At 40.2% G+C, this 21,790-nt stretch overlaps 2 protein-coding genes across 4 annotated transcripts; both read left to right on the forward strand.

The window, feature by feature from the left end:
- The first annotated feature begins 702 nt into the window (after nt 1–702).
- LOC146381421 (thrombospondin-2-like) lies at nt 703–15,282 on the forward strand. Of its 3 annotated transcripts, XM_084937439.1 has the most exons (22): nt 703–903; nt 1,081–1,273; nt 1,408–1,473; nt 1,582–1,718; nt 2,263–2,817; nt 3,430–3,523; nt 3,638–3,802; nt 4,043–4,219; nt 4,305–4,478; nt 4,783–4,913; nt 5,607–5,741; nt 5,824–6,042; nt 6,145–6,252; nt 6,347–6,506; nt 6,773–6,891; nt 7,862–8,096; nt 8,615–8,842; nt 8,931–9,061; nt 9,174–9,314; nt 9,496–9,593; nt 12,341–12,480; nt 14,903–15,282. In XM_084937439.1, the coding sequence occupies exons 3-22, from the start codon at nt 1,410–1,412 to the stop codon at nt 14,908–14,910; spliced, it is 3,219 nt and encodes a 1,072-aa protein (XP_084793565.1). In that variant the 5' UTR covers nt 703–903; nt 1,081–1,273; nt 1,408–1,409; the 3' UTR covers nt 14,911–15,282. The 3 variants fall into 3 exon arrangements, with proteins under 3 accessions (XP_084793565.1, XP_084793563.1, XP_084793564.1); XM_084937437.1 differs by lacking the exon at nt 14,903–15,282 and having other exon boundaries at nt 12,341–12,512; XM_084937438.1 differs by lacking the exons at nt 703–903; nt 14,903–15,282 and having other exon boundaries at nt 968–1,273; nt 12,341–12,512.
- Nucleotides 15,283–15,811: 529 nt separating this feature from the next.
- LOC146381422 (potassium channel subfamily K member 1-like) lies at nt 15,812–21,753 on the forward strand. Its single transcript, XM_084937442.1, has 3 exons — nt 15,812–16,324; nt 18,185–18,589; nt 20,161–21,753. The coding sequence occupies exons 1-3, from the start codon at nt 15,973–15,975 to the stop codon at nt 20,463–20,465; spliced, it is 1,062 nt and encodes a 353-aa protein (XP_084793568.1). The 5' UTR covers nt 15,812–15,972; the 3' UTR covers nt 20,466–21,753.
- The last annotated feature ends 37 nt before the right edge of the window (nt 21,754–21,790 follow it).

A 21,790-nucleotide genomic window follows, 5' to 3' on the forward strand; every position in this document is an offset into this window, starting at 1 on the left:
GAGACCATAGTGGATGCCCTCTTTAAAACTATTTTCTCCCCATAAACACAGTGTAAGACTAACAGAGTGAGGACTTTGAGACAGATCCCAGAACAGAGTGTGCCTTCCGCACAGCATATCACTCCAAGAGTGTCACGCTAGACTCTGCCAAGTAATCTCACCCAACTCTACCTTTTTCTATCCCCTCAGATCTTATTACTTTTGGGCTTTTTCTGACTCCCAGAGCAGTGACAGCACCTGCTTTCACTGTCTCCGTCACTGAACCACTTCCAGGAAGAAACATGGTCTCTGTTCTTATTTGTTCTCCACTGTGATGTTTCTAGGTATCTGGAAATAGAAAATTTGTTGGGATTTTGTGTGAGTGTGTTTGTATGGGCACAGGCGCATGCATGTGTGCACACACATCTGTGAGATTCATTAGTCCACAAGTGGAGTGTACAGATGGAAAATGTGATTCGGGATGATGATGCCTTTTTGACTCAGCAGGGAGAAGACCAAACAGAGAGAGATCCCAGCCGAAGTAGATGTTTTTGTATTCCATCAGTTTGCTCATAGCTCACAATCTTCTGCACACAGCACTTCCAAAAGCACACACATGCAAACACACACGCATCAAGCCTCTAATTTTTGCAAAGGATTTATGGTAATGCCAGTTTTCTCGCTGCTAAAATATTGGAAAATTTGTGCAGCCAGTAACAGTGTGTGTTTGTGCCTGTGTGCCTGTTTCGGTGTGTGAGTGTGCGCATTCGTGCATGCAAGTCTCATTTTGGAGAGTGAACAGTGTAAATGATGTGTCTGGGAAACCTGCATCGAGACGTCAACACACACACAGACACAGTTCCTTCCATCCAGCTGGGTTCCTCGCTGGGAGATATGCAGCCTAGTTCATCGCCAGACACACGGGTAAAATATGGCCCCTGCTCCTGCCACACATACACACACATACACAGACACACACACTCTCAAACAAATAACACTGTTAGAGCTTTCTCCCGAACTAACAAAGCTGTCTGCATGTTTCTTACTCAGATTACTCTCTTACCAAACCCATCCCTTTTTTCTTTTCTTTGGATGATTCAGTGACAAATTACTGAGTGAACTGTGCTGGTGATCTTCACTCTGGATACCAAGGTGAGAAGATAATAAAGAAGGGAAGCAATCAAGGAAGAGGAAAAGGAGACATTCCACTACAGCCCCTGCGGAGCTGCAGCAGGGACGAGCCTACTGGCTGTGATTTCTAGTCAGGAAAGGCAGAGGAGCAAGGAGAACGCAGGTATGCATGGTTATTTCTCTCTTTTTGTCCTTCTTTTTCTTTTATTTCCTATGCCTCAGATCTGCTTGGATTCTATATAGGAGGTTACTTTCTATATTTCAAGGTGACTGCATGTGTTATTTATGTGTAAGCAGGAATGGGTTATCTGAGGGGTCTCCTTCAGCTTTTGATATTCCTCTATGCAGCAGGAGTGTGTGCAGGTACCACACATATGCATCAGTACAGTTGCTCCGCCTGTTTCTTTATCATTAAAGCAGAATCATATCTAAATCTTGAAAAGCCCACACATACTCGTGCCTCCTCCACAGGTGTGGATGGCGCAAAGGTCAGCAACTTGTCATCGCAAATCTGTCTTCATCCGTGTGAGGACCTGTTTGGCTTGCTCACTGAGATCCATGGCCTGCGTGTTGTGACCAACAACCTGCTCGAAGACTTGGATAGAGTAGTAAGATGCATAAAAGCATACACATTTATCATGGTATTTGTTAAAATTGTGTTTCTTATTGCCTGATAGTACGTTATTTTATAGCAGCATGAGCAAGAAGTTAAATATTTTTTTAGCAAACAGGTTAAAATGTTGTGTCATTTTTAAGGTAAAAGTAACTTTAAACATGAAAATTTTTTAATCTTTTTTTTGTTTTTTTTTAGATTATTTAAACCAGTAATAGCCCATTTTCAATAACACTATGTGTTTACCAAGGTTGTAATACACTTTTTATTCTGTGTCATCACAGAAAAGTTGACTGAATTTAAATTCTGAGAGTAATTCTTTTTCCAGTGCAAATGGCACAAATAAAGGATTTTCTGTCAGGAAGCACTGTGGTCTGTGGCAAACGCCTTTGGGGAAAAAAACAAAAAACCAAAAAAGACCAAGAGGAAATCTCACCACAGATGTGGCCCACAGTAGTTTGGCTGGTCTCATTCAATATAAATACATAATAAGACTTTCTTATTTGAAAAATGTATTAAGCTAATTTTAGTATTTTCAGTCCAAAGAAAATGAAGAGATACGGATATCTTTGGATGAGCTCAGTAACAGACATGGCAGTGGTACCAGCAGTGGCAAAGGGAAAGGCAATGGGAGAGGCAACGGGAACGGCAACAGCAGTGGCAGCAGCCACGGCCGTGGCCACAGCAATGGCAATGGCAGGGGCAATGACAATGGGAACAGCAACGGCAGCAACAGCAGCCACGCCCGTGGCCACAGCAACGGCAATGGCAGGGGCAATGACAATGGGAACGGCAACGGCAGCAGCAGCCACGGCCGTGACCGCATCAACGGCAGTGGCAGAGGATATGGCAACAGCAACGGGAACGGCAACAGCAGCAGCAGCAACCACGGCCGTGACCGCAGCAATGGCAATGGTAATGGCAACGGCAGTGGCATCAGCAGCAGCATCAGAAGCAGCCGCAGAGGTGGTGATGGTGACAGCAGTGACAATGATCTTGACAGAGACAGTGAGGCGTGGTGCGTGCAGGATGGACGAGTGTACGAGCAGGGGGAGGACTGGGAGGTTGACAGCTGCACCTCCTGTACTTGCCAGGTTTGTGCTGAACACATCTATTAACTACAATAACACACTGGCAGAATTTCCTGGGGAAATACCATGCAAGCATTTAACTGAATTAAGGATTTATAAGAGATAGAGAGCAGATATTAATATCATCATCTGCAACAGCAAAGTAAAATGGAAAATTATAAGTGACAATCTTTAGCATTAAATTAATCTTCAAGGTAGCTTACCAAGGTTTTTATACACAAGGACTTTGGTTGACGACTTGACTGCTGCAACTTATTATTGCTTCGCTTCACTCTAATACTTAATAAAAAGCAAATATGCAGCATTTTAAAAATGTCCAACTGTTCCTTTAAACGATGTTTACCAATTGGGGAAGTTTCACTTGTATGCAATGTGGTTTCATTTATTTCCAGAAGTTCCATATTTTATGCATGCTTCATCCTCATCCCTACGTCTGTTTCTTTTTATAAGAACCATTATTTTTGTTGAGGATGGGATGAAGGATTAGCCTGACTTGTTATGACTCATGAAAACATACCATTCCTTGCGAGAACTGGCATTCAGCAAAACATCTGGATTCAATAATGTGATATTGTTAGAAAATCTAAATGTATCAACACTGGACTGTCTTGCCAGGATGGAAAGGTGGTTTGTCAACAGGTGTCATGTGCTCCTGTGTCCTGCATCAATCCGTCTTTTGTCGATGGAAGTTGCTGTCCTGTCTGTCTTAGTGAGTATCATTTTTCTGCAGCTGGGATTTTGTCTTTACATGGATGCCAAGATTAATAAATATAATAAAAACACAACAACAACAACACATGTCTGTTGTCTGTATGTAATAAAGATGATGAAGACGGCTGGTCCCCATGGTCTGAGTGGACCCACTGCTCCGCCACCTGTGGACGTGGAGGGCAGCAAAGGGGTCGATCCTGCAATGGCATCATGCCGTCCTGTTCTGGCCCGTCAGTCCAAACCCGCAGCTGCATGATGATGAAGTGTGACCGCAAGGGTAAGGCATCACTCTGCACATTGGATCTGTCACCTGTTTCAGCTTAATGCTCTTTTAGTGACTGACTGAGCCAAGTCCTATTCAAGACAGTGAACTGGCAATTCCCAGACAGCAAAAATATGAAACCTCAGACAAATGGAGATTGTAGAAATTCTAATTGTAATTGGAAACATGTTTTGTTCTCTGTACGCTGCTGAGCTGTAGCGGTGGTCTGACTTTCTTTTGTCTTTATTTGTCTAGTGCGTGCTGACAGGAACTGGGGCCTTTGGTCTCCTTGGTCTGCATGTACAACCACATGTGGAGAAGGAAACATTACACGGGTCCGTCTGTGCAACAATCCTCCACCACAGAAGGGGGGCAAGGGGTGCACAGGTAGCGCCATGGAGACACAACCTTGCAACAACACGCTCTGCCCGAGTAAGTACGAGCGCGCAGCTGCACATTTGAAACCGCTCATACGCATTAAAAGTGGCTCAAAGGTAAATGATGCATTTCGGTGTAGTTGCTGGAGGCTGGACGGCCTGGACTGAATGGTCAGTCTGTTCAGAGACATGTAACGGGGGCCTCATGAGTCGCCAGCGAGAGTGTGTGAACCCCACCCCTCAGAACGGCGGGAAGCCTTGTGCTGGAGATGCTGTGGACTATGAAGGATGTAACAAACAACCATGTCCTTTAGGTAAACCTTAACCTTGTGCAGCTGTACCAACTAATGTTATTCTACATGCAAGCTAAGCCTCACATACATAGAGAACCTTAATCCCATTTTATTGGAGAGAACATGTTTTCAAACAATTGAGGATTAAGAAATAATATCCTTCACTGTTTGCTCTGCTTTATTCAATTACAGAGGCTTAGGAAAGAGAAATGATTCGAATATGAATTCCTTCAGAATCATTATGGTGCAGTTGACCCACACTTGAACAATTTGCTTTGTGACTAAGTGTAAAAGACTTTTATGTGTAAATTTTTATGCATTTCAGATATGTGCTTGCTTTCAAATCCTTGTTTTCCTGGGGTTAAATGCACAACGCATCGCGATGGATCATGGGAATGTGGACGCTGCCCATTGGGTTTCAATGGTAACGGTACTCATTGTGAAGATGAGAATGAGGTAATGAGATTAGACACAGGATCACACTACACAATATGAGCGCAACAATGGCCTAACTTCGCTGATGCATGGCGTAGGAAAGGTCCTCCTCAAAATTCCTTAGCATAATGCTGCATTTCATTGATTTTCAGGGAGTTATCTTTATTTCCTTGTAGTGAATTGTGGCCCAACTTGACAAGGTCAGCAGGGCCGTTTCCAGTGATGGTAATGCCTGCCTGTCAGTTGGTTGCATATGTTAAAGTGTCTCTATAACTATGGAATGGATTATTGGGAATTTTTTAGACCTTATGGCTCCCAGATGATGCATCCAAATAACACTGGTGACCCAGATTTTTCCTCTAATACCACATTTATGGTTTTGATTTAAGTGACAAGACAGCTAGATGAACTGCCATGAATTTTGGTACAGATATTCATATTCCTCCAGAGATTAAGAACTTTCATCAGTCATTAACTTTTTGCCTGGTGGAATCGTTTTGTCAAAACTTTAATTTTTCCGATACTTATCTGAAGCGCTAATGACAATTCCATAAGTCAGTGGACTCATTTTTAACTTCTCTGACTTAGTAACCACTGAAATATTCTGTAGTCTGATCCTGACAAAGAGATTTTCTTTCAACGCGCGTAACACCTTTGTACAGTTCATGTTTGATATGCTGAACATGGATAATCTCTCAACCTCCATCTCTTCAGTGTGAAGTGGAGGGAGTGTGTGTTACACTTTGCATAAACACAGACCCTGGATTCTACTGCCTGCCCTGTCCGCCGCGCTATAAAGGCACTCAACCGTATGGCCTCGGTCTGGATGAAGCCCTGAAAACCAGGCAGGCAGGTGTTTTTCTCTTTGCTTTGACCTGCAGTCATTAACCGTAGAGACTTTTGGATTCTCAAAGAGCTGCTCTGTTTGTAGGTGTGTGAACCGTACAACCCTTGCAAAGACAACACACACACTTGCCACAAGTATGCTGAGTGTATATACCTTGGCCTGGCGTCTGAGGTCTTGTACAAGTGTGTGTGTGCGGTGGGGTTTGCTGGCGATGGCTCGCTGTGTGGTGAGGACTCTGATCTGGATGGCTGGCCCAATAATAGATTACCCTGCAAGCAGAATGCCACCTATCAGTGTGAAAAGGTAAGATATCTACTTCAGCGTGAGCTAAAATCATTCAGACTTGTTGAGAGATACCTGAGATGCATTCTGGATACCATTAATCTTTGTTGTGACTGGCTGCAGGATAATTGCCCCATGCTGCCAAACTCTGGACAGGAAGACCTGGATGCGGACGGACAGGGCGATGCCTGTGACCCTGATGATGACAATGATGGCATCACAGATGAAAGGGTGAGACAAAACCACTTTAAAGTCGCCATGATTGAAAACAGGTGTGTCTTGCCGTATGCAAACATCCGTGTGAATGTGTGTTTTTTTGACACAGGACAATTGCCCGCTGATGTACAACCCTCGGCAGTTTGATTCTGACAGGGATGGGGTTGGGGACAGCTGCGACAACTGTCCATTTGAAAGCAACCCTATGCAGACAGACACTGATAACAATGGAGAGGGAGACGCCTGCAGCATCGACATAGATGGAGATGGTAAGAACAACTCATTGTACCAGGCCTTGAATGTGCCGCTAGTCTGCTTGGAATCAGGATCAATTGGTGGTAATAAAGTGACAGTGCTGGCAATGTAATACCTCAAAAAAAGCAGATATGAACTTGAAAATATAGATGAAATTGAATTTACCGAAACATAGCCTTGATGTATATTATTTGTCTGGTTATGTTCACAAAATTTAAAAAAAAAAATAAAATCAGTCTAAAGGCTGTGTATGTGTGTGTGTTTCTGTCTATTCTTTCAGAGTTTCTGAATGACCGGGACAACTGTCCTCTAGTCTACAACACCGACCAGAGGGACACAGACCTGGATGGTGTCGGAGACCAGTGTGACAACTGTCCACTTCTACATAACCCAGACCAGGTTCTTGAAAAAATCAAAAGTTTTCAAACATTTTTTTCTTCTGACTTACCCCCAAAACCCTGTCAGATGAATCTACTAATCTGTTTATGAACATACCTTTTATATTTAAATAAGTGCACTTGAGCTAATTTTAAAGTTAGATTTGGACTGCCTCCAGTTTATTTTAAACTCTTTGTGATTATATGTTGCTTACAATTCATTAGTCACAGTAAGAAAACTCCGTCACCCATTAATCAACTACTTTTAGTTACTATTATATTTAAAAACTCTTCATTAAGTGCTGCTACCACAGGTTAGCTAATGTTTAGAAAGCTATTTTGTTTATTGATGCTTTGAGCTAGCAGTTCCAACTGTGAGACATGTTTTAGTTAATTATTTCCAACTTTTGATTTTAGAGAAATATTTACTTATTATGTTTAATTAATAATTTTAACTGATAATTCATACAATTAGCTAACACTTGTAACTGGTCGCCATATTTTTAGCTTATCATTTCCAGCTCTTGGTTGGATGGGTGATGATGATTTGGGCTTGTTTTGCCCAAATCATAGGGTCTGGTCACCTTATTGAGTCAACCATGAACAAACATGTATAACATAACAAAGTATTCTACAATCAAATGTAAGCCTATCTCTCCAACAGTTAAAGCCTGGCTGGAACTGGGCCATGCAACAGTATAATGATCCCAAGCACAGCAGTAAATCTACAACAGAAAAAGAAAGTATCTAGGTAGTGCTATAGTCCCGAAACTCAACTTGATTGAAATGCTTAGGTAGGACCTTAAGAGAAACCGTAAGATTTTATTTTATTTAATTGTGACCTTTTTTTAAAATTTATTTATATATTTTAGCTAATTTCTCATCTAATCCGAGCCCCCAGGCTAATACAGAAATATTCCCTGCACTAAATAAATAATGCTGTTTGTAGTGACCTAAAACATATTATACACTACATCCACATGTGTTGGCAGCTTGATTCTGACAGTGACCTGGTGGGAGACATGTGCGACGACAATGAGGACATCGATGAGGACGGCCACCAAAACACTCTAGACAACTGCCCCTATATTGCCAACAGCAATCAGGCTGACCACGACAAAGATGGAAAGGGAGATGCTTGTGACCATGACGACGACAATGACGGTATCCCTGATGACCGTGACAACTGCAGACTGGTACCCAACAGGGACCAGCTAGACTCTGATGGTCAGTGTTGTTACAGCTGAGCTATCCTATCCTAGTCTACCCAAGGAGGCAAAATAGAAAGTAAACAGGGATGTTTCAAATCAATAAAAAAAAGTGAGCAATTTGATTTTATTTAAAAATAAAATAAGACCCGATTCCCATTCTAGCCAGTCATAGGTGTGTCAGGCTTTACATAGCTAATATCAAAATACAGACATGAACAAATAGTTTGCTGTCACACAGGGAAAATAACTTGTACAATTTATGATTAATGGATTTTGCAGTCATGAAATAAAATCTTGTGACTATCAGTCCAGTTTCCATTGCTTCAGGTCATATTGATCTTGGACATCAACATAAACACTTAATGGCTCTCTGTAGTGTAATTAATAATACTTAAAAGGTTGATCTATCCACCATTATACATGGTTTTCTCAGTACATTTTCATGTTATCTTGTCCAGTTCTTTTCCCCCATCTTGGCAAAAAATAATCAGGAACAGACGTTACACTTGTTCTCTTTTTTCTTTATTCTTTCAGGTGATGGCAGTGGAGACGCATGCTTTGATGACTTTGACAATGACAGTATTCCAGATGCGTTGGATCCCTGTCCCCTGAACCAGGATATTGGGTCTACAGATTTCCAGAAGTTTCAGGTTGTTTTGTTGGACCCTAAAGGCACCACACAGTCTGACCCCCTCTGGGTCATCCGCAGCCAGGGTACAGAGCTGCTGCAGATTGCCAACTCTGACCCCGGGATCGCTTTAGGTGAGATTAACCATAAAAAAGACTAAACATATAAGACATATAATGAAAGTGATTAGTCAACATGAATAATATTCCTGTGTCTGAACAGGATACGACAAGTTCAGCGCCGTGGACTTCAGTGTCACATTTTATGTAAATACCAACCGAGATGACGACTACGCAGGGATTGTGTTTGCCTATCAGTCCAGTCAACGCTTCTACGTTGTCATGTGGAAACAGGTGCGACCTGAACGCTGACTCTTAATTCTCACAAGCAATAAACTTAAAATACATAATAGAGAACATGTAACCATTTCTCTCCACCACATTGATTTTTTTTCTGTAAGCGCAGGTGTCTCAGGCCTACTGGGAGAAAAAGCCAACCAAAGCTTTCGGCACTGCTGGAGTCTCAATCAAACTGGTCAACTCAAACACAGGACCAGGGGAGTATCTGCGCAATGCTCTGTGGCACACAGGAAACACTAGACACCAGGTTAGAATGAGTAAACTCATAAATCTGCCACCTTTTTATTGTGCTTTCAGTATCATAAAAAAAACAAAGAAAATCTTATCTTAAAAGATAACACTTTCTGAATATTAAATTGTTTGGCGCAGTAAACATTACATACTCTGGTAAATATGATTGTCCTCCGTGGTGCCTGAATATGTTTCAGGTCAGAACTTTGTGGCACGACCCCAATAAAATTGGCTGGAAGGACTACACACCCTACCGCATGCACCTTATCCACCGACCCAAGACTGGGTTTATCAGGTACAAACCCTAATGTAAAGTGTCACCACAACTGTGGTTTGATTTATTATGGATTATTGATTCTTGAAAGAGGCAGTGACCCCAGAATATGCAGCATATATTCATTTCTGACAGAAGATATTGCTCTGTGAAGTAGTTATACTTCTGGGTTTTTCCATGAAAGATCAGTGAATCCTCCCACTTGACCCACTCAGAATCAACTTAAAATATGATTAAAATACAGTTAGAAGATCAGTCTGGTATCAAAATGTAGGAAAAAGAGACTTTTCATATGCTATCCCGTAACTTGTTTTGACCAGCAGCCTATCCCACATGATGATTTAAGTATTAAAAGTTTATCCCAAATGCACTTTTTGAAGTTTTCTCTGACACATGTTTCTCTTACTCTACATCATCAACATTTAATTGGGCCAATGTTGCTTTGAAACTATGATATATCCCATGAGGTTGATGCTCAAAGTTGGTTACAGAGAAAATCATGCTGACAAAAAATGAGATTTGGGCTTTAGCTTGTGACGCATGGAGTGGGTGTAAAATGAATTTTGCTGTTGTTTTTAACAGAGCTTAGATGTCAGGCCTGAAAATTTCTTGTGGCTAGCCCCTGTAGTCATGAAGTCATGAGGGTTTAGATATGCTAGAGCAAAATAATATGATTAAAAAGTGCATCCTTATCTCCGACAGTCATGTGAAAAAGAACGTTTTTCACAGGACTCTTTGCATTCCTTCTTTAGCAACAATAACTTGATGTTATCATTTTCTGTTTAACTTGATCAGTCTCTCACGTCCTTGTGGAGGATTATGGCCCGATCTTCTTTACAGTGGTGAATCGGCTCATTGAGGTCTCCGAGCATTTGTTTATGCACAGCTCTCTTAAGGTCTCGCCACAGCATATCAATCAGGTTGACGTCTGGACTTTTATTGGGCCATTGCATCACCTTGATTCTTTTCTTTTTCAGCCATTCTCCTATAGATTTGCTAGCCAAGCTGTAGGTGTCAGATAGATGGTGTCAAGTTTGACTCTAGAATACTTTGGTATACAGGGAAGCTCATGGCTGACTCAGTGACTGTGCGGTGCCCAGGTCTTGTGGCCGCAAAACATATACAAATCATCACACCTCCACTACTGTGCTTGACAGCTAGGTTGAGGTAAAGTCTTTTGCATTACTTAAGTCCTATGGAAGCATTAAGGGTGTACTTAGTTTGTCACAGGACTCAATGCAAAGTTTTCAAGTTTTATCATGACTGCATGACCTTTGATTGCCTGTAATGGGTTTTTTCATAGTATTAAGGCAAAATTTTTACATGCCTTCATTAGATACACTTACACAATAACCGAAGTTTTAAAAAAAACCCAGATATACTGAGATGAAACATTTGTCGCTCAGCTGGTTTTTGTATTTGGAACCTGGATTTAATTTATATTTTTGGGGTTGCGCTGTCAGAAACAGCTGTCACAACTGGATTATGATCTTGTAATCCACCAAACTTTTAGAATTAGAAAAACAAAGATTGGCAGGTTTCCTCAGGAGAACTCGAGCTCTTTTCTAGTGGAAACAACTGAACATTTACAGCTGAACATTCAGGTATTATTGGCTTGGCTTTTATAGGACCATACCAGTATTTTTTAACCCAATTACTACCCACGGAATACATTATTACCTATTATTTCCAAAGAAACTTCTTGATTTGAGTCAAAATCCAACTTGCAGGCAGGAATTTTAGACATTTGTGATAGCGGTGAACATGCCTGTGTATATTTGCATGTATGGCAAACTATTAAAATTAATGTTATTATAGGTAAAAAATAGAAAAAATCTGGGGCATGTTCTTTGAAATAAAATTTTTGTGTCCCAGTTCAGTTCATGTAGGTTTTAGTGCAACAACAATCTGCAGAATGACTTCTTCAATCTGTGGAAATCACATTTGTGTCAGCCTGAAATGTTCTTACACTCGAGGACATCATCAATCTCTAAGAGTTATTTTATGATAACAGTGTAATTCTCTTTCCAAGTCCAACCCACTTCTCCTCAACCTGCCACATCTACTTCTGTTTAGTTGTATTTCTCACTAATAGCCTGGATAAAAAAAAAAACAACAACAAAATAAAAACAACCCCAGGCTACGAGTTCTCTGTGCTGTTTATGTGCAGATGGGGAAAACAACAGCAGTGCCATAGTGAGATTTCCAATCTGAAAAAAAACAGAAGTCAGAGAAAAAAGCTGTTATGTGACAGATTTGAAAAAATACTCTTTTTTGATACATGCTGTGGCAGTGCTGCATTCCTGTTACTGAATGACTGTACTGGAGAATGAATGTACAACTGTACACTAAGTGAATGTGAGGCTGAAAAGAAGCTCCTGCTCTTTGACTGTGAAGGACGGACATGTATTGATATTTTGGATACTTGCTCCAAAGCTCCATTGTAACTGCTATGAATATATCTCCAACTGACATCACGTCCTCTGTGATGTCCGTGAAAAAAAAACGTAAAGTATGCAACATCAAGAAAAACGTAAAGTGTGAATTTATAGTAACTTTGCGAAGGACAAGCAGAAAAAGAAGAAGAATAGAAAAGATACCTCAAAAATGTCCTTGATGATACTATTTGAAATTGAAATGCCTTTAGTTATTTTCTGCAGGTTATTTTGCATTTTACTTATGATTTTAACTTAAATTTAATGTGAACATCTTAGTGTTGTACTGCGGCTGATTTGCACTGGGTTGGCTATACTGTGCTTCCTTTGCAGGGTGGTGGTGTACGAGGGCAGGGACATTTTGTCCGACTCGGGGGCCGTGTATGACCACACCCTGGCTGGAGGCAGACTGGGACTGTTTGTGTTCTCTCAGGAACATGTTATCTTCTCAGACCTCAGATATGAGTGTAGAGGTAAGACATCCTGCTAACACTTTACATTAAGTGAAACAAAAATGTGCCTTTTTAGTAAAGTGCAAGTGAGGAATGGATCAGCAATGGCCTGATAGTAAACGCTCATTGATAGTTCCCCAATAAATCCAGCTCTTGGCATTCCATGTGAAAAATATTATTTACTAAAGAATCAACTGGGAGATCCTGTGTTAGTGAATCATTAGGTACCGGTGAGTTCATAATTATCCTTGCATTAACAACTTGCCACTGTCCTCATAACTCAATACAGTAATTACTTACACTGATTACTTGTTTCTCTTTTTATGTGGCATCAAGGACCAAAGCATACTTCAGTGGTTTCTCATTATTTCAGGTTTACCTTACCATTAATTACCCCCTGCCTCCTGTGATTATGCACAGATTATTAACATGTTATTATATGACTGGCATGGTGAAGGCAAATTTTAGTGTAAGAAACCTAAGTAAGTTGTTTCTCTAGTAGTTTCTACATTACATTTTTATGGTGTTTGCCTTTATTATGTTACAAAGAATTAAGTTATTCATATAAGTGCGTTTGAATGTTGAATACTGAGATACTTTTTGAGGACCCTGCTCTTTTTAAAATTTATTAAGTAATTATGGACTACAGGCAATGGAGGAGTCATGCTGAAAAAATCAGTAACTACTAAGTAACTACTTTGTATGAGGTTCTGCAGCAGTATACAGATAACTGCACTAACTGGTCAGTTCATTAGGTACAATTTGCTTGTACTGGTTTGGACCATCTTTTCCCTTCAGAATTGCCCTAATTCGTCATGCCACAGATTCAACAATGTGCTGGAAACATTCCTAAGAGATTTTGACATGACAATGTGACGCAGTTGCTGCAGTTTTGTTCACTGTACATCTACAACGTGAATCTCCCGTTCCATCACTTCACAAACATGGTCTATTGGATTGAGACCTGGTGTCTGTGGAGGTCATTTAAGTACAGTGAACTCATGTTCGGGAAACACTGTGGTCATAAAGGAATGGACATGGTCAGCAACAATACTCAGGTCAGATGTGATGATTAAATGATACTCAGTTGGTACTAAGAGGTCCAAAGTTTGCCAAGAAAATATCGCCTACGCCATCACACCAACAACAACGTGAACTGTAATTGTAAGGCATGATGGATCCATGTTCTCATGTTGTTCACACCAAATTCTTATTATACCATCCAAGTGTCAGAGCAGAAATTGGGACACATTTCATCTTACGTTGTTTAATTGCGGTGAGCCCATGCAAACTGTAGCCTCAGTTACCACAGGAGGGACACCAAGTGTGGTCTTCTGCTGCCGTAGCCCATCTGCTTCAAGGTTCAATGTGTTGCTCCTCTAGATACCTCGGTTTTAACGACTGGTTATTTGATTTACTGTTGCCTTTTTATCAGCTCAGAGCAGTCTGCCATTCTCCTGTGACCTCTGGCATCAACAAGGCATTTTTCTCCAAGAGAACTGCTGCTAACTGGATATTTTCTCCTTTTTTGGACCATTCTCTGTAAACCCTACAGATGGTTGTGTGGAAAATCCCAGTAGATCAGTCGTTTCTGAAATACTCAGACTAGCCCATCTGGCACTAACAGCCATGCCACATTCAAATGCGCTTAAATCACCTTTCTTCTCCATTCTGATGCTCGGTTTGAACTTCAGCGTGTCCTCGTGACCATATCTACATGCCTGAATGCATTCAGTTGCTGCCATGAAATTGGCTGATTAGCTATTTGCATTAACAAGCAATTGACCAGGTGTTTCTAACAAAGCAGTGAGTGTATGAACTAATTATTACTTAATAACTTATTAATATAATACATCCTAACTTGTTCTTTATTTACTATAAAGACCTAGACCAGGAGTTATTAGGTAGGTACTGATGAATTTTTCATTAGCTATAAGGTCATTCCTGAAGCATTCCTCACTCATTCTTTAGTAACTAAGCAAGCTTTTGAGTCAGTTAATTTTGCCCTCTGCTGCTGTGGGTGATGTATAAAACTTGTAAGGTGTATTGTACACCTTAAAGGTGGTACAATACACCACCTTTAAGGTAAAACCTAGAGTAGTTTCCTATGTGACGATCAGGCACCTTTTAAAGATCACAAGATTAGTATAGGAGAGACGGGGGGGGGGGGGGGGAGTCCAGCAGCACAAATCTGTGGCCATTCTTTTTTTTACACTTTTCTAAATAATTGTACCTTTTGTGCTTTAAACACTTTATTAAATTAATTTATCTACTTTTTTTTATAGTGGAACCATCTGAAATGTATTGTCATATCAGCAACTGTACAACTGTCAAAAAGTGCAATGTTTTCTGTGTTGAACTTACCTTACCTACTATCACTGCTTCAGATCATGTCTCCACACAGCAGTTCCTAAAAGTGGCTATTTTTCTTTTTGATTCTTAGATAACTGAATTATTGTCTCGGGATAATTTGGGAATTCCACAAATATCCACCAGAGAGAGAGAGAGAGAGGATACACCAGACTCAGGCGTTAATCCAGCCAAGACTATCAATTAATGACCATCCTCTATCTGTCAGCTTTGTATGCAACAGTATTGATTTCAGGCTGTCTCATTCACTGTATATTACTGCTCTGACAGCATCTCTAATGACTGTAACTTCTTGTTGCTTTTCATTTTGTGCTTCCCTAATGTCTGTAAATAATTATTTATTGCCAGATGCCAGACATGAGAGGGAAAGATGCAAAGATAAATTGATGATGGAGTAAGTGGAGCACATGTCTGGCGGTTACTTATCAATAAAATGTTTTGGGTTTTTTTTAATCAACTGTTCCTTTTTTCTTTTCTGATGTAGCTCACAGTATGCACACACACACTCGCACACACACGACTGTAGAAACATGGTCTCTAGCGTCTTCTAGTGGTAAAGGTGTTAATTACAAACAACGAGGATTTTAAACGCTCTGATAAAACTGTCCACGGGGATATGGAGGAGTAAAAGCGTAAGAAAATGGAAGCACACAAAGTTTAGATAACACATAATTTTACTCAAAAACAGTGTTTGAATTTTTTTTTTAGAATAATAAAGAAGAAAATTGGCTTGGAAAGTATAGGGTGTATCCTAACCCCTATAAAAGATGGTCTTTTGGTTTAAAATGATGTTCTGCTGTTTTAATAATGCAAAATGTATGTTTGATCGCAGTAAATCTGGGTCACCGAAGAAAGCTGACCTTGCTCATGATTTATTAATTAATTTCCATTGACTCAAAACACAAAACCCGTTCGACCGGTTTGAGAGGGAAGTGCAGTTAAAGACGCACTCCACCTGGTAAGGTGAATGAGTGACGTCACCACTGCCCTACCACTGAGGAATGAAGAATGAGGAAGACGAGTCCATCCACCGAGTACAGCATAGAAGTCTCTACCAAAAGATTCCAGGATTTCTATTTATTTAAATTAAACTGAGTACAGGTTTTTTGTTTTTTTTAAATAAACAAACTTTAAGCAAGTGGGATGGTACGCGGGTGCACAAGAGGCGCGTGCCGTCGGTTTATAGACAGGCACCAGTCAGCGTTGAATTTCGGCCTGCTGGTTGTCGCTTACATCCTTTACCTCATCGTCGGCGCCGGGATCTTCTCCGCCATCGAGCTGCCGTACGAAGACGCGCTCCGGCAGAAGCTCAAAGCGGATCTACGGGACTTCCTGAGGAACAACTCCTGTGTGTCTGACGCTCGCCTAGAGAAGCTCCTGGCCCGCGCTCTCGAGGCCAGTAACTATGGAGTGTCCATCCTGGGTAACGACACCCAGCGTAGCTGGGACTTTGTGTCCTCCCTGTTCTTCACCAGCACCGTGCTGACCACAACAGGTGAGTCCAACGGATACAGGTGTTCAGACTTTAAAAGCCTTTGCTTCGAGTGTCGAAAATGTGAGTGGCCCATTTAGCTGAATAAATGTAAATTTGTGGCACGCTATATAAACAGGTTTCCTCGCTGTAACTAATAAGTTTATGGTTAAAGATCCCCTGTAGCCACTTTTAACACATTGGAAAATAATGTGGTTTGAATAATAAATGTTTAGGATGTTCATGTTTTTCTTTCCAAAGGAGAAAAAATATAGTAGTTAAGGGAATGAATTATTAATTGCATTGGACTTTAAATAACATTCAAGTTCAGACAAGTATGTAGAATTACAATAGACTAGCTTTAAATTTCAGTTTATCCAGTTTATCACATGTCACTGAGCAGTCCTTACCTTTAAATATAACCTGTCTCCTTCCTCTCCTGTCCTATGTTTCTTACATCATTCTCCATCTCTCAGTGAAGTTATCTCAAACTCTTTTCTCTCCCTGGGAAATACAGCAGCCGTACCTTTTGCTAGCAGACACTGTGTGACAAACTGCACACAAGCAGTTTGTGTTTTTACTGATCTTTGTTGAACTTACAGAAACATAGCATTTGAAATTACCTGCCACTTACAAAAGATACTTCCTTTCTGTTCGCTCTAGTGATGGATACACAAATAGGAATGTCTTTTCTGTTTTACCGTTCCCTCCATTTATCCTCAAATCGATTTGATGTTTTAAGGCACGCAGTGAAGTGAAACAAAAACTTCCCTCAAACGCGTTAAGCCTAAAGTAACAATCCTGTTTTGAAACTGCAACGAGAAGAAAGTACTCGTAAAAGTAAAAATAAATAATCAAATAAAGCACAGATACCGGAAATGTTTATTAAAGACAGTAATGAATTTGTTACTTTGTTACTGATATACTTTTCTGTTACCTCAGTTTAATGTGAGCAAAGAGAAATGACATAAAAATAGCTCCCTTGGTCATTTGGACATGTACGGTAAGTGAACTAACAATAAGCAAGCCATGTTAAATGATGGAGAAATTCAATATATCATGTAATAATGTTTTGTGTATTTAAGTCAAGATTAGCCAAGATGAGAAAAATCCCTCTGCCTAATTTTTTTGATCAAGGTCTAGGTTAAATGTCCATTTATAAATAGTGTGTGTTTCAAGGTGTCTCTATTACATGTATTGTTATTGTATTGTATGAATTTTGGTCCAGATTCTATAAATAATCCATGAAAGCAGTATTTGTCCTGCCTTTCAGGGCCTTTGTATAAGTAATACACTCAGGAAAGTAGTATTTTTATCAGACATATCAGTAAATGCATCTCTAGAAGAATAAATCCTTATCTCAACTCATTTGTTTTTTTAAGATAAATTAAAAAACGATAAGGCTTTGTGCAAACCTTCAGCATTTGTCACCAACACTTCTTGAGGGTGGGACTTTTATATTTATATGAATGCGTGAATTTATTTATTTTTCAGTTTTCTGGAGGTCTAGGAGGACCTTTGGGATATAAGTTTATAATGGCTATATTAGCATTTTAACAGAGTAGTTGTTGCATCACATACGACATGGCACAAGTGGTAGCTTATATTAACCAAAAGGAAACTAATAGGCAGCGTGAAATCATGCAAAGTTTACAGAGGATATCCTAAAAAAATGTTAAAGATAAATTAATTATTTCTTTATTTCTATAGCCTGCTGGAACTTCCTAGAGGCTCTGTGCTTCATTTTAAGACTTGACGAGTCTTGTTCGACGCTAACTACAGTTAGTTTTCACAAATCCCGGGTGAATCCTGTAGGAGAATTCCTCCTTTTATTACTGTAACTCTGTAATTTACATAGTGCTACATGTTTTGTTGTGTCTTCAGGTTATGGCCACACGGTTCCTCTCTCTGATGGGGGGAAGGCTTTCTGTATCTTCTACTCCCTCCTTGGCATCCCTGTTACCCTCTTCTTCCTCTCTGCTGCGGTTCAACGGATCATGTCCGTGGTCACACGTCGTCCACTGTCCTACTTCCATCGACGATGGGCTATGTCTAAGTCACACCTGGGAGTCATTCATGCTGCCTTCCTTGCCTTCATCACGACCCTTATCTTTGTAATTATCCCTGCATGGATCTTTGTCGCTTTCGAGGAAGACTGGAACTTCCTAGAGGCTCTGTATTTCTGCTTCATCTCTCTGACAACTATTGGCCTTGGAGATTATGTACCAGGAGAAACTCCCAGTAAAGACATAAATCCACACCCACACCTCTACCGGCTGGCCATTACAGGTGAGTAGAATTTAAAAAGGCAGTCACATTTTTTTTATCTAATATATCATGAAATAGATAATGTATTTTGTAAAAAGAAACAATTAAATATCAAAATATGGAATATTTTTTGGGCTTTCTCTTGCCTATAAGATAGTTTTTAGTGAAGAGGCAACAGAGAAGACACACAGTAAAGGGCTTCGTGTCTCCTGCTCAACCTCTGAGCTAAACCGACACCTAGAAATTCCTGACTTTTAATAAAATATCTATATAAATACACCCTTTGTTCCAAAGACACAATGTGTAAAATGCCATCTATCATGCTACAAGGTTATTGGATCATTAGAAAATAAAAAGAAGCAATTCAAATATAATTATGTTTTCACAACTAAAAGCTGTTCTATTGATTTAAAAAGTCAATAAACACATGGAGAATCAGGCTCAGTGACTCTGAAAATAAGGTAAACGTCTTCTGATATTCATCAGAGTTTTTCTAAGAATTGAGCCACCCATTCATGATCTTCCCCTTTGCTATAGTCAGTCAGCAGGTTAGGCAGGATATTCTAGACATCCTTCTCCCCAGTTCCGCCTGCCAGATTACGAGGATTTCCCATGCCAGATGAGATATATAATCTCTCCAGCGTGTTTTGGGTCTATCCCAGGGTCTCCTCCCAATGGGACCTGCCCAGAAAATCTCCAAACACCCAGTAGGCATTGTAAGAAAATGCCTGAACCATCTCATCTGGGTCTTTTTAGCATGGGGTAGCAGTGCTTTCACTCCCAATTCCCACCAGCCATTACTCTCTGTTTGGACATTGCAGAGAACCTGAACAATTTATACACAGGTGTGCACTACTTTCTTCATACAACAGTGCAATGGGGCTTTAACAGGAGTACAAAGGGGGGTGGAGTGCGCAACTAAGCAAGTAAACAAGAACATCACAGTTTCTTCATGTGCATTGGATTTTAAAGATTTTCATGAGGTTTAATGCTAATGTCAGCATGCTAACATAATCACACTGACAATACTAACATGCCAGTGCTCACCAGGTGTGATATTTACTTTGCTTGCCAGTGTGGGATAGTATGTTTGCATCCCTCCATAACTTATATGGAGGGAGAGGCAGTTGTATTTTTGGGCATCCGGCAAATGTAGATCCAGCATCAGCTCGTTAGTTCTGTTATCAACTCTGAAGGCAATAAGTGCATAATGACTTTGCTGTGGGTGTTCATTTTGGGGATGTGTTTTAAAGCTTGTAGGCTTAAAATGATTGCCTGCTGCGTCCAAGAATGAACAAAGGCAACTGTTTGCGTTGAGGGCCTGACAGATAATTACTGAGACGAAACATGCTATTAATCTCGTTAAGCCAAGGGGTTCTTCAGAGTCAGGTTATAATTTTCCGTCGGCTCCATGTTGCAGCGGCTCCTTTCACTGTGACACCTTTTTTTTCACAGTTTTGTTTGTTGGTATAAAAAATTCCAGGTGTTCCTATAACAGTAGTAATGTTATAATTACAAATTCATCAAACAAAGCAGTCGCTGTTATTTCATCTGCACCTTTTATTTATTGACCAATAAAATTGCTCTTCCAGTCTACTTGCTGCTGGGCTTGGTGTGTGTCCTGGTTGTGCTGGAGACATGTTGGGAGCTTCCCCAAATGAAACGCCTTAGACATCGATTTTATGAAGAAAACCTTCGGGAACTGGACTCAGAGACCACCAACATCATCGACCGTGATCAATTGAGCGACCAGTTGGCCGATACTGCAGATCATGTGATAGATCACCCAGCAACCATCTCTTCTGTGTCAGAACAGGCTGCATCCATACGACAGAACGGGAAGTCAGCGCCTTACACCCTGGCATCAGGAAGTGCTCTTAACGGAAAACCGAGATGACACATTGTGTTGGCTTCCAGGGTATGTTAGTACAAACTGTTCTTAAGGGGCTGTGTAATATTCTCCATGCATGGCTGCACAGGACGTACCGGCTTTGACCTCTCTCTATGTCTAGAGTGTATAAGGAGTCTGAACAAATTTATGTATATATCACCATCTAAGCAAAGTTATTTAAAAAAGCGATTGCTCTTTTCCATTGCCAAGAATTAAGTGTTTATCAGCATGGCGTTGTTTCCACCCTTACTGTGCAATTCCCTGCCGATAGAGATCTTGGCACAGAGGAAGGGCTAGGCCCCCCAAACAGAGGGAAACCCCCACAAGTTTCCATTTCCTGCCAAGTCTTGATGTTGAAATTCCAAAGCAGCTCAGTCTGCTCCGGAGGATTTAACATCCACTCTTGGCACGTTTCATAATCTATGGTGGTATTTGCATAGGAAATTTGCCTTATTGAAAACAGTAAAGCAGTACCAGAAGAATCAGGCGTGTCGTCAGTGAGCCCTGTGTACACTATATACAGGAATTACAAGAAGATCAGGTTATAGCAAAGAATACAAATGTTTTTGTTCATGGTTCCTTACAAGTTATGATTAGCCTTCAGTTCTTGGTGGAATGTAGAAAATCAAGTGGTAAAAACCCTGCAATGTGTCGCTTCTTGACACTAGAGGGCAGCACTTTCATATTACAGATGGATTTACATGAAGCTTTTACTTGAAATTGCTATCTCATGCTGTTTAGGGAAGTATTTCTTTAAAAGTGTAACCAAGGTGCAAAAATATGTCATTTTTAACACTGTGGGACTTGAAGGAATATGCCGAAAGACGTTTTAGTAGCAATAAAACAAATATACAATTAATGCTGGATGTTTTATGCCTGCAGTTATATCTGTTTTTACTCACTTACAAAGCAGCTATAAAACAGACTCAAATCTTGACAATCAGAAATAATTGTTTTTTGGGGGTTTTTTGTTAAGGGATTCAATGAAAAGCAGAACTTTGAAATTGTTGGTTTGTTGTTGTTTTTAATCAAAAATCATTTGTTTTTTGGGATAAAATGTAAATGCATCATGAAACATTAAAGAGAATGAGTGATTATGTTTTTAACAAGTGTAAAAGTGCCAATCTGATTTTTTTTTATAAACTTTAGTTATTTTATTTATACAGTAGTATCTTCACATTCACATATTCATTATTTAAGACACTTACATGCAGACTGACGTGGGTACAAGCACACTTTCAGGTGTCACACATTCAAACTCAAACATACACACGCACACACCACACACACACACATACACTCTTATACAGGAAATGTCTTTCAAGCAGGGA

This window comes from Perissodus microlepis, chromosome 8, assembly GCF_051167445.1.
Source record: "Perissodus microlepis isolate ML-2025 ecotype Zambia chromosome 8, ASM5116744v1, whole genome shotgun sequence".
Lineage (NCBI taxonomy): Eukaryota > Metazoa > Chordata > Actinopteri > Cichliformes > Cichlidae > Perissodus > Perissodus microlepis.

Excerpts from the sequence above, each read along its gene's own strand:
- LOC146381421 (XM_084937437.1), top strand. The coding sequence starts at position 1,410 with ATGGGTTATCTGAGGGGTCTCCTTCAGCTTTTGATATTCCTCTATGCA. Across the intron at positions 5,742-5,823 it reads AAGCCCTGAAAACCAGGCAG|GTGTGTGAACCGTACAACCC; the intron begins GCAGGTGTTTTT and ends CTCTGTTTGTAG. Across the intron at positions 6,253-6,346 it reads ATGGCATCACAGATGAAAGG|GACAATTGCCCGCTGATGTA; the intron begins GTGAGACAAAAC and ends TTTTTGACACAG.
- LOC146381422 (XM_084937442.1), top strand. The coding sequence starts at position 15,973 with ATGGTACGCGGGTGCACAAGAGGCGCGTGCCGTCGGTTTATAGACAGG. Across the intron at positions 16,325-18,184 it reads CACCGTGCTGACCACAACAG|GTTATGGCCACACGGTTCCT; the intron begins GTGAGTCCAACG and ends TTGTGTCTTCAG. Across the intron at positions 18,590-20,160 it reads CTACCGGCTGGCCATTACAG|TCTACTTGCTGCTGGGCTTG; the intron begins GTGAGTAGAATT and ends TTGCTCTTCCAG.